Source organism: Salarias fasciatus, assembly GCF_902148845.1.
Source record: "Salarias fasciatus chromosome 7 unlocalized genomic scaffold, fSalaFa1.1 super_scaffold_4, whole genome shotgun sequence".
Classification (NCBI taxonomy): Eukaryota; Metazoa; Chordata; class Actinopteri; order Blenniiformes; family Blenniidae; genus Salarias; species Salarias fasciatus.
In genome coordinates this window covers 19,206,989-19,219,505 of record NW_021941229.1, presented here as the reverse complement: position 1 = coordinate 19,219,505, position 12,517 = coordinate 19,206,989, and the positions used below count along the sequence as shown (strand labels likewise).

At 43.9% G+C, this 12,517-nt stretch overlaps 1 protein-coding gene across 1 annotated transcript in view; it reads right to left on the bottom strand.

Moving 5' to 3' along the window:
* adamts6 (ADAM metallopeptidase with thrombospondin type 1 motif, 6) overlaps positions 1-12,517 on the bottom strand; it is a 57,762-nt gene that overhangs the window by 29,063 nt on the left and 16,182 nt on the right. Inside the window, exons 10-13 of the mRNA XM_030084773.1 lie at positions 11,638-11,784; positions 7,113-7,254; positions 3,543-3,650; positions 615-760 (exon numbers count right to left, since the gene is read on the bottom strand). Coding sequence (XP_029940633.1) covers positions 615-760; positions 3,543-3,650; positions 7,113-7,254; positions 11,638-11,784 — 543 coding nt within the window. The remainder of the gene's footprint in view (positions 1-614; positions 761-3,542; positions 3,651-7,112; positions 7,255-11,637; positions 11,785-12,517) is intronic.

Here is a 12,517-nt window from a genome sequence, read left to right as displayed (position 1 = left end):
CTGATCCTCATATCTGTAACAGTGAACACCTGATTCGCAAATTTTGTTGGTTTCTGGAATAAAAATAAAATCAAGCACAGATCAATGCAACAATACAGCATCTGGATATTTTTTCCACTGTCGATCAGTAATTAAAACAACAAAAAAAAAAAAGGATGTTTGAACCTGAATGAAGGTGAGCCAACCAGTCTAATGTTTAAGAGCTCAGAATAAGCTGTAATGCAATAAACAAACAGCATTTATTACAATTTAAATGCGTTTTAAACCACACATAATTGGATAAAAGCAAAACATTTTTAATTTCAGAGTGAAACATTTGCCAAGCCAGGTCTATTTTAAATCAGAAAAATCTACTTTAATCCTCATCCTAAACCTGTAAAGTTATCCCAAAAAGCAGACCAAGATTCTGTATTGAATGTTAAAACGCTGTGAAGTCTGGTGTTTTCAGACGGTCTGCAAAAGTCAAAGCGTTCTCAGTTTTTTTGGCCCTCATAAAACGGAGAAATAAAAGGATCGCGCGCGCACACACATGCACACACATGCACGCACACACACCTGTAGGCAGGACCTGGATGTGTGTGTTCAGCTTGCTGTGGCTTACTTTGCCTACTTACGCTGGGCTGTCACAGTGCCTCATGGAGGAGGACACACCGCCCCCACAGGTTCTGCTGCACTCCCCCCACAGGGACCACGGCCCCCAGCCTCCGTCCACGCTCTGAGGCCAGGTACCAAACGCCACGCACTCCCCCTGGTAACACCACTGCCCCCGGAGGACACCAACCACAACACAGAGAGAGAGAGAGAGAGAGAGAGAGAAAGCTGTTGGAGAACTTTGTTTTCTTGCAAAGCTGGGACTATTTCTTCAGCTGCGACAAAAACCTGTTCCATCCACGGAGACCGGGACGATAACACACAACTCTTCACAACACTAAATACTTAAATGTCAGTTTTATGGTTTTCCAGCAGTTAGGAGTTCACATGTATTTGCATCTATATTTTGAAAAGTGGACTCGTGTCTCCGTCTTTGTGGGATCTGCCCATTGACTTTGAGTCTTACAGGTCACCGTGGCAACCAAGTTCAGGACCCTAAACTTGACCCTATCCGTAACCCTTAACCTGAGCCCATCTTTCACTCTCAAACCCCAGTTTACCCCTAAAATACATGTGAATGAGAGTGAGACCCTACATTTTTGAGTATGCCAGAGTCCCATAGGTGTAGTATTCTCTCACTTTAAAGGCACCGCAGGACCATACACACATGTACACAACAAAAAACAAACATTTGATTACACTATTATTCATCTTGCAACTTAATGTTCTTGGCCCATCCATCCTTTTGTGTCACATCTGATATCAGTCAGGTTCTTTACTTTCATTACTGTCCTGCTTTCTTCTTTGTGTATTATACATGAGGCAATTCAGGTTATGTGTTATTTATCATCAAATAAAATGCTGCATATTTTGAGAAATGTACTTATTTGCTCTCTTTCCATAAGAAGAGAGAATATCAACATTTTTTCCCCCATATTCATTTCTCTCGGGGGGTTTACTGGTATATCCTCACATATTCTGGTATGTCTTGGAGCTTATAGCCACTCCTGTCAGCAAACTTTGCCCAAATATTGACATTACTGAGTCACTTCGCTGGGTTTATGACACTCATTCACTGTTGCAGCCGTTTCTGCATTTAGCATCATCCCGCTCTCGACACTTCGCGAGTTTAAAAATGTGTTCAGCCTGTTTGACTTAATGGTGGAAAGTAAAAGGTGACAGTCAGCCGGGCTCCATCCGAAGAAAGGGGGAGGGGGGTCTGTTCTCGAGCTTCAGGTAACTTCAAAATGTTTCTCATTTTGTGAGGTCGTTTACGGTACGGCGAAGAGCTGTGTTTAAGCCTGGCACTAAGCTGTTCAGGGCTGAAGAGTGACCAGGGGATCAGTGACGGCCCTCTTGCCCCTCCAACTGTGTCAGTAGGTTAATAACCTCAGGAGACCGGGGAAGTCAAGGTGAGGGCTTTGTTTGGCCGCTGTCCTCTTTTTTTCTGACAAACTCGTTCAGGCTGCGGGACGCTGTCTAAACAAGATTAGCAGTGTGGCAGAGGACACAGCGAAACCAGGAGGAGAACCGCTTTGGAAGCTACTGTAGATTCCTGAGTTCATTTCAAACACTGAACTCCCTCTCGTTGGTCATTTCGAGCCCTTCTACCCTCCCCCAGTCCGATCCTGATCCCGTTGGAAGGGCCTCTCTACATGACATGCTGGGTGAGAAATGGCTGACGTTCATGTTCCTTTGAAGCCTTCCCCCAGCAGGGGCAGACAGGGTGTGCCACCGGCTCTCCTAAAGCTGCTCCGAAAGCTCTTCCAAAGCCCCCCTGGCTCAACCTGGGGCCCCCTGTGTTGTCCAGGACACTGCCCGTGGGCCCCGGTCCTCAAAGGCTCCACTGAGTTAATGGTAATGACGGGTGACAGCTCGTGACACTCTCCCATTCTTCCCTTTTAGACCTCGGACCATCCAGTGACAATGGCCGCCGTAATCCGCGTTAAAACCGTCTCCTCTAACCTGGCTGGCATCAACAGCGGCCCGATGATCTAAAGCTTGGCCTGCTTACGTGAGTGTGTGTGCTCATGTGGTAGCTCTCGCTGCATGAGTGCACACTCAAGCAACAGATGGGAGACGAGGCCGTGAGGTACGACGAGCAGAGGCTGACTGCTGCACCTGGTGCTGCGCTGAGCATACAGATGAAGGAGAGGTTGACAAAATATAGACCAACCAGACCCATAAAGACCGTAAAGATGTTGAGAGGACTTTCTACAATAAGTTAGAATTTTACATATCTCAACAAAGTTGTGTTATCTCTCAAAGAAGTGCATGTTAATTAACCCTCGAAGCATGTAATGCAGTTCATCAAGCACATTTCATTAGCAGGAAGCACACAGGGAGGTATTTAGTGGACCGTACAGAGCCGCACAGGCTGAGTAAAGTCAGTCAATTTAAATGTAAAACCTTAATTGGATTCCTGACTGGAGGCTTAACATTTTCAACATCGTCACCATTCTACAAATTCAATTAATGCATTAAGTTAAAACTTCAGCCCGGTGAGATGTACAGTGTGAGAGTTTATACACATATTCTCAGACAATGGCAACTTTCCAGGGACATCTGCAACTAGTCACTAGTCCCAGACACTCTGCGTCTAGTCTCAGACCTTGGCAACGAGCCCAAGAGCACAAGGACTCATCTTAGACTTGAAAAACAAGTCAGAGGACTCACAACTAGTCTCACACCTCATCAAAACGTCTCTGATCTTAACATCTGATCTCATACTGAAACAACTTGAATTTTCCAGTTAAACCTTCATTTTAACTTCAGATCTTTGCAACCAGCTTGGGTCCTCAGCATCGAACATTCAACATGAACAACTTGTCTCTACAATTAGTCCCTGACCTTTGAACTGATAGTGCTGAGCTAAAACTTAGCAAGACAGTTGTGGATGGAGAAAATATTTCTTTTGGATTTAAAGGAATAAGACAGATGTGAATACTTACCCCCTTCTCGATGCTGCCAGTCTGACACAGAGTCCCCTCTGCAGCTGGGATACTGTTAGTTACACAGCGGTTGCTTTTGCTAAGGCACCAGAGCTCTCTACACACTTCCTAGGAAAGAAGGCAAAAGCAAGTTGGTCAGAATAAATCAATTCAGGAGCCTCATGGGGCAGCAGACTGTTAAATAAGGGTGGGAATGATTTATCATCAGCCTTTGGTGGTTTTCCTTTAAGTGTTTTTTCTTCTGCAGTCTGGCAGCTGTGATGAGAATAAAAAGGAAACACAAACAGAGGAGAAATTCATCTTTCTGCATCAGTCCAGATCAAAATCAGAGGATGAGTGGAGCTGATGAGAGCACATCCAGACTGCTGAGAGGCATCAGACTCCGAGAGCCCATATGCTTTGGATCACTGTGCATCTTGAGCAACGTGCCAAGGGTCATCGGCTGCTCTTAATGTTCTCTTATGAGAAATGAAGAGTCAGCTGGATCAACACCATGACTAACGTTGCTAACGTTCCCCTCAGGACCACACGGGACCATGACATCAGTTCAAGAAATCACACTTTGGCCGCTTCGGGGAAATCAAGAGTGAGCAATCGGCCTCCCAAGCTTGAGATAAAGATGACCTGTAGGCCGAACAGATATCTTTAGCATTACCGAGCAGTCTGAGTAAGAACCATCCCTCCCCGGTCAAGAACATGAAGAGAATCCATTTAGATTACTAAAACAGGAGGCAGACAAGATGCCCCACAAATAAGGAAGAGCACACCATGAGCACATGCCACAAGGGCAGCGCTAAACAACCTTGCATTAGATTTCCAGTTAAACCAAGCTGGGTCCTCTTCAAAGGCTTTTACTGAACAATTGCGTTCAGCAGAAGAGCAGGCCCATGAAAGAGAGTTATGATCCCAGGCATACAATCTGACCCCTGGGGTCAGTAAATATGCTGTGGCCCCGCTGCACCCAGAGCCAATACAGATTCGAAAAAGCAAAGTGCCACTTGCTGGTTCGCGTAGAGTCCGCACGGCTCTGCCAGCTGGTTTCAATAAGCTGCCCCGCTCCATTTAGTATCTCTGCCCCGCTGAAAGGTCAGCAGGCAAAGTGGCGGACGCAGAGCCAGTGGATGTACTTTTAAGAGGGGACAAACTGGCGATAAAAAAAAGGTGCAAAGGCCTTGCTAATATAGCCTTCAATGGGTGTTTGTTTTTCTTGGGGTGAGCTTCTAGTGCCGCTCTGGTATGAAAAAACATCCGTATCACTTTCACATGTTTGTGGATTTTGATCTGACTTATGAAATGGGACACCTTAAGCAAAATGTATCATGATTTTTTTTTTTTTTTCCTTCTGCTGGAGCCGTCACCGTCTTTTTCTCTGACCCTTCTGCAGTTGAATTATCTTTAAAATTTTGGAATTCTAAAAGCCTAAATTTCACAACACAATCTTTATTCTTTTTTTTTAAGAGTGATTTATGAATGACAATAAAACGAAACGGCTGAGATAAACTACCAACAGGCAGATATCTCTGATAAATTGAAGCTGATACTTATTTAGGCTGTGTATGCGCCACAGGGGGTGCGGATATGGGCTAATGCTACATCTTACATTGTGCTGTCAGGACTGGATTAGATCAGAGTCAATGAGGCCCTGCTAGTCCAGCATACAGGTGTTCAGTGGATTAGCAAATGTATTTTTCTCTGTGGGTAATACTAATGCTGACAGTCAGTTCAGTAAGTGGCACAGAGAAAGAGAAAGACTGTGAATGTTTAGTTATGTCCAATAAAAACAGGCAATGAACCCACTCAACTTCAGTAATATTAACTGGATTATTAAAAGCCATTATTAAAGCCAGAAGTAGTGGCATAATAGTAGCATGGTGTTCTTCTAGGTGACCAAATAAAACTCAAATATCACAAAAAAGTAACACAGGCTACCCAAAAACACATTAGTCACTCGGGAGAAATGTATTTGCACAATAAGTCTGGTTTTATGTGGGAGAATTGACTTTTTTATTATTTTTTTTTACTCATTTATCACTCCAGTAATCGTCTGATGATCGCCACTCCCAGTCTGGATGTCGACCGCAGCAGATGGAGTTCACACCAGGTCATGTGGCAACATTTTATCAAACACAAATGAATATTGGTTTGGTTTGCTGCCAAGAATTTTAACACTTTCTATGGCTGGAAATTGTACAAATCATGGTGTTATCTCACAGCCTAAGCCAAAGGTATGGTGTTTTTAACAAACATGTCAACCAGTGAAATATAACTGCCACAGTATGAATGTGTTGTTTTATTTACAGCCATATCGACAACCTTTAAGATGCCGTGGCTACACTTTCTTTCCCTGGTATTTTGCAATGTTTTTCTCACATAAAACAGCAGTAGAGTAATCACTCAAAGCTGAAACTGTATTTTTTCATGTTTGTGTCCAAGCTTCACTAAGCTGACTTTCATTTGTTAGAACTTTTGTGCTTTGCATGGTTTCCCCGGATTTGCCTTAGAGGGCTCCTCTTTCACAGCTGGTTACATGAAGCAGATCTGATGGCCACATGAAAAACTGTGGCGCTGGAATCCCATCCACTCATAAATATGTGTCTTTCATGCTGATCTAAAACCACAATTATGAGCTTAGGAGCCAAAATTACAGAGCTCTTACAATTTGCTGTCAGATATTTCTTTCAATGAAATGAAATAAGTCTATGATCTCAGCTAATCCCTGCCACCTCTCCGCTCTTTCCCCCTATCGTGTGCCCAAATATTTATGTAATTCAAAGCAATACTACATTATTGTTCATTAAGTCCAAAGAGGAATCTTTCAGTCACTCATTGTGGCTGTTTCTCGTCTTTCACTGCGTGTGTCTCCTTCAATACCCAGGTTTTCTCATTAGTGGGTAGGCTGTGAATCATTATTATCACAGACTTTAAAAAAAAAAGAAAGAAAGACACACAGAAGAGAAAACAGATTAAGGGAGTGCTGACTTCAACCTTTCAACTCTTTTCTGGGAAGTGCAAAGATTAGAAACGAAGACAATGTGAGGAAAGATGCCTTTGAACTGGATTTTAATCTCAAACACAAAGAATAATCTGTTAAAAACTGAAAGTAATCCAGCAGCATATCAAGACATTATTGAATGAGTTTGAAAGCATATTGCGTTAGATTTAAGTGGCAAATGTATGGAAAAACATCAAGATGACTGCGGAACTTAACTACACACTGCAGAATAAGCAACAATGGCAGCCAACTGGAAAATTTGCCAAATTTTGGCCAAATTCCTGTGGGTGTATGTCGGCTGCATCGTCAAATTTCGACCTGCTGCTCATCCCACAAATGCATGTTCCTTGCATATGGCCGTTTTCCCAACAGTGCAAGATTAGAACAAAAACGTATTATTTACCAAACACATTCATTGATTTTATGCAGTTTATGAATCTGCACATGCAAATATGTGAATTTTTTTGGGTAATGTCCATTCATGTGCAAATGATGGCCTTAAAAAAGCCATCCTGTAATATGTTGCTCCAGAACAGGAAGGTCTCTTAGTCTGAGGAGAAAAGAGGCTGGTTTCTTACCCCATACTTGCACTGGCGTGAGGAGGCTCCGTACTGGAAGCGACACTGCTCATCGGCATCGTACACCTGCCCCGGGGCGACTGTTGGGTACAGGAAGTCTCGTTTCAGAGGTTCATTGTCCAGACACGTCCCCCGACCTGAGCTGTCAAAAAAGAAACCTACAATAGGACTATTTCTTACACAAAGGCAGCGTTCTACTTGGCTGAAGGCAGAGCCACAGGGTGGGACTAGTAAAGGTGGCCCCCCCCACACCTCTGGACCGCCGACATGTTGACTCGTGTAGCTGGATTCGTTTAATTTCACCAGCAAAGTACCATCATAACGAAGCTTGTCAAAGCCCTGAAATGCCATGTAATTAATGTTGATATTACACATCAGCACCTCCTCATCAAAGCCAGCGCCGAAGCACAAGCAGAGACATTTCACCGGAGGTGATGTGGGCCCACGATGAACCAGCCCTCTCTGATTATACGGCTCTGTTTCGTGTGTCACTGCTTAGACTGAATCCTACTGAGGAGCCAATAAAATGACAGTGCGGGGAGAGGAAGGGAAAAGTCTGGAGTGAGCCGTGGGTCATACGTCCAGGCCCGAGATTATGTTTAGTCTGTTTTGTCAGATAGAAATATGCGCTCTCGCTGAAAACTCAAATAGAATTCAGGAAAACACACGCACACATGTGGTACTTCTGTATTCTAGTAGCCGAAACCATGAAAGTTAGCCGGTGCAGACCGTTTACACTGATGAGCTCGGAGATAGAAAATCAAGTGCGGATGCTTTCTTTGTTAGCGTGCTCCAGTATAAAGCTGAGAGCCAATAAACAAACGCAGACGTATCTCATTTCGAACCTCTCTGCTTCAGAAGATCCTCTCGAGGCAAAACATTAGCGTGACTATTTACTGTAACAATGTGTTCTTTCCAGTTGCGGCAGCTGCAACGTGAGGTGAAGCGATTCCCGTTCCTCGAAAAAGAAAAAGCGGGCCTGGTGACAACAATAACGTCAAGTTCGACTTTATGATGGATCAGAGAGGGCGCAAAGATGTGAGAAAACTGACCACCGATCACCAAAACGCCATGAAATAATATTCATTCTTTAATAACCAAACTTTGAAGCCACTTATTGGATTCCATAGCAACCTGTTGCCAGTTCACCACTTTATTAACAAACATATCTCATATCCAGAATGTGAGAGTATAACTTGACAGAGTTCTAGAATTTTTCAGCATTTTAGAATTCCTTGATACAGCTGAATCAGCATTGACCTAATTTTCCACTCCACTACCTGGTTCAAGTGAATAGAGATACAAAGTGGTGCAATGTTTGACTTATTTACTCTTTAACTATCACACGTGACAACCAAAAGGTCGCCTGCCAGCTGTGCTTTGCAGAGATCAGTGACAGAGGAAGAAAAGGCCTGAGAACACTGCAGCACTGCGCACAATCACACATGCAACAAACTGAAATCACTTCAATTGTGGAAGGAAGCAGGAAGACACAACTTAAATGTTTAGGCACATGAAGTGCATGCAACAGACCGGGCCTTTCCACATCAGCAGAACTGGAGCGATGCTACCACAGTTATGTTTCAAAGCAAACATTTACATCAGGGCCAGAGGGTGGAGTGATTTAGGCTTAAAGCAAAATTGCAGGTTTAAGTCTCCTGAACTGAAAGAGCAAAGTAGTTATTTTCATTATCATTAACATCAATAGTATTTGTCCTGATACTTGATAAGATGGATTAAGTGAAAAACATACTATTAATTGTTATAAGAGATCCAGTGAGACATGTACCGATTCAACAGGCTTGTTGTGACTCTAAAGGGAAGCTGGTTTTGTAAGTTCTTGTGCAGAACAAAAAGCAGGAAGACCTGGTTTCGACTCCAGACTGTTGGTTTTCTGAGTGGAGTTACATGTTCTCCATATGTCTGCATGAGTTTCTCTGGATCCTCTGGCTTTCTTCCACATTCTTGTTAACTTAAGTGGAGAGACTCTGTGAAACATTTTTGTGTTGAGCGCAAAACAAAAAAACATGTCAACATGTGTTAGTCAGAAGCAGGAAAACCACACTCCCAAGTTAACTGGAATCCACCCAGTGAATCATTTGAAATCACTCAAATTTAAAAGCCAGGATGAGGATGGTATAAATATAAAAGGGGACAATGGGAATGAAACATTTAATATATAAAAAAAGCTTCAACGGTAAAAGGCAATAATAAATAAGAAGAATTAGCAGGCAAAGTGACACTGCAGTGGAGAAGCGGCAGTCTGAGGAGTTAAAACAACCACAAGCAGACCTCACGAGGCAGGGAATCGACTATAATCTTGAAAATCGTGTCAAAGACGAGCTTAAACAAGTCCTGCAGTGCAAAATCACGATTTGGTGTCAGGAAAAAAAAGCTTGATGTCGTACCAAATTAGGCTATAAGCGTCCTGTTCATTTGATCCATTGTCCCTTTCTTCTGTCTTTCCTTCGCTCCTCTAACAGCAATTACTGAAAGAAATAATTCCTGCTCCTTGGAGGACCCGTCTCATCACAGGAAGAGGCCGACAGACCGGCCTCTGGGGCCCCCCGACTCCCTGACTGCTCCGAGGGCAAAGCCTCTCTATTTATTGGTTTGGAGAGAGACAAAATAGTCAAAGTTTAAACATAAGCAACTATTATTTGACACTGTCGCAAAGACTTCCTGTCCGGCGGATCCAGCCAAACTCATTACGGCGAGCGGATGTATTTTCTAATAAAGCGGGAGGCGTCAGCCATCCCTGAACTTGGCGAGACGTGGCAGGAGTCACATGAGTCAATAGAGAGTGTTTTAACTGCCTTCCCTTTGACATGTATAACCAACTGGCATGTGGACTGCGGGGAATAAACTATAACTGAACTGTGAGTGTGATTATAAAAACCCAAACAAAGCACCACATATTGCATCGAGCAAGATGGTGAATCTAGGCCAATACCGCAGCCAAAGTTGTTTACTTGGCAGGAACACGCGTGTGCAATATCCAAAACTCTGAATGAGGGAGAAAAAGGGAGGATAAGTGGAGTTTACAGACAGAACCCTTTTGTCAGGCTTCTACAAAGAGCCACATAACATAAGTTAGGCGATTCTGCTCGGGGACGGAGCGAAGCAGCTTTGTCTGCGACGGTCCATCCTCACACGGCGGAGAAGCCGGGCTTTGTGTCCCGGTCGGAAGCTGGCATCCAGCACCGCCGTCTCTGTCACAAGTGCTGTTCGCCAGCGCTTCTCCTGCAGCTTTCAGCCGGAAACATCCTTTGACAACCGCGGTTTGCTTTTATCCGCTTTCTTGGAGGGTCTCGCCGATTGAACATGAATACACAAACAGACGGAGGGACACACCGCAGACTCGCAACTCAAAACTCCCAGTCTGCAGTCGGGTCTACGGTGATGAGAAAAAAAGATGAACTGGAAGAAAAAAAAAAAAGTGTGCCATGTGTGTGACTGCACTGCTGTTCCGAATTGAGATATGTGTAATTCCCTCAGCGTCTTTGCAGGAACAAACTTAAATAAATTATCGAGAGTGAAACAAAACACAAATTTCCAACACACAGGTGACATCTTATCTTATCTTATCTTATCTTATCTTATCTTATCTTATCTTTTCAAGCAAAGTAAGGCATACCCAGAAGGGTGTTTTTGGATGCGCTTTGTTTCACCCTTCATCTTGTTTCATAGAGAAATCGGAAATCTTTAACTTTCCAGTTGGAGAAAACAACCTGAATGTCTATCAGGAAGTATTTGAGAGCTTCAAAAAAGATGCCAGATCACTCAATTCATCATTTTTGCCTCAATTAAGCAGGTTGGAAGCTCTTTATCTTGTTCGAATCCAGGATGCAGAATCCTCAATAAATCCAAACTCAAATGTGAGGCTTCAGTCTCTAATGAGTCGTTTTGGTTCATGTTGGTTTGACTTTTATTTTAAAAAAGACAGAATTAGCCAGCAGATAATGTTGTGTCCCTGTGTTGTGCACAGAGCAGAATGGTGGGAAGTCAAATGTATCCATTCTGCTACTAATAAATGGTTTTATCTGGATTCAGTTACAATCTGGTTCTGAGACTGGCAGGTCTCGTCCATAAAGTCACTCAATAACCACTTTTCCCTTTCTCTCCATCTTTACGCCTTCTTTAGCTTATCCACAAAACAACAGAGCGGCGGTTTGAGGCAGCTGGCCTGTACATCACTCCCAAGGACCGCAGGAGCTCCAGCATCGCCCGCCTTGTGGTGCGAGGATGCAGGAACGGAAAGCGCTCGGTTATCACACACGGCCACAATGAGGTCTGGCGGGCGTCTCGATGATGAAATAGATTTGAATAAAGCAGGGAAGGCCTCGCATACGAGACGGTCTCGCGGGTCACCACAGGGGCCGGAAAGTGGCAGCGGCGCGTTGTAAAAAGCGTGACAGCTGCGAGCGGGCAGGAAAACAGGAATGCACCTTTTCCCTCACACACAAACAAGCAGGCCAGGCGCACTCTGAGTGTCCCTCAGCTGAAACCGCCGTCATCCACTTACTCCAGAAAGCTGGTGATGTAGTCCTTGCTGCAGGCGGACCAGGAAAAAGGGTTGGTGTTGGCTGTTATGTGGGCGGCCATCAGCTTGGCTGTCTCGTGGCCCTTGGTGCCACAGGAATTCCCGATCCCATCGTGGTTCATCCCAAAACTGGAAGACACAAAATAACAAATATTAACGCAGATGCGAATAGTGATCCTCTGATTTTAAAGTGGATCCATGGTTGGCAGTAAACTGCACTGTTCAGAGGGGAGAATACGGGACGGTTCAGGTTCCTGGACTGAAGGATGTCTGCGTCAGCGGCTCTGGCAGTAAAGCTGCAGGTCTGCAGCTCCGAAACAGCTGTGTGAAGGGGTCAAGGGTCAAACCCTGTCTGGAGCTCGACAGGAACGAGAAGAAGTACTAATCACCACTCTGATGCCTGCCTGTCAATCACTGCCTGCAGGTCTGAGCAGGCAAGCGGGAGCTGTGTGAGGATCATCTGGATCGATCACCGAGAAAACGCAAGTCCACAAAGCTCTAAAACGTGTAAAGTTCTAGAGAAAGTTCCACGAAAAAATTTTAAAAAAGTCTCAGCTAGAACAAACAAGAAGTACTCATGAAAACTTTTAAAAATATATATATAAAAGTGACATTCAGACCTGTAAAGACAACTTGTTCAATGATCCAAGAGTGTAATTATGAGCACAGTTATCATATGTCGAGTAGATTCAAATTACAAATAAATCATATTAACAATTCATTTGAAAGAAAAAAAAAAAACCCTTATCTGTCTGGGTATCATTTAAGGGAATATCTCAGGTTACAGCAGGATGTCAAAGCTTACTTTTCCTTACGGTCTAGGAGCACAAATCAGGTCTAATGTATATAACAAACCCTGACC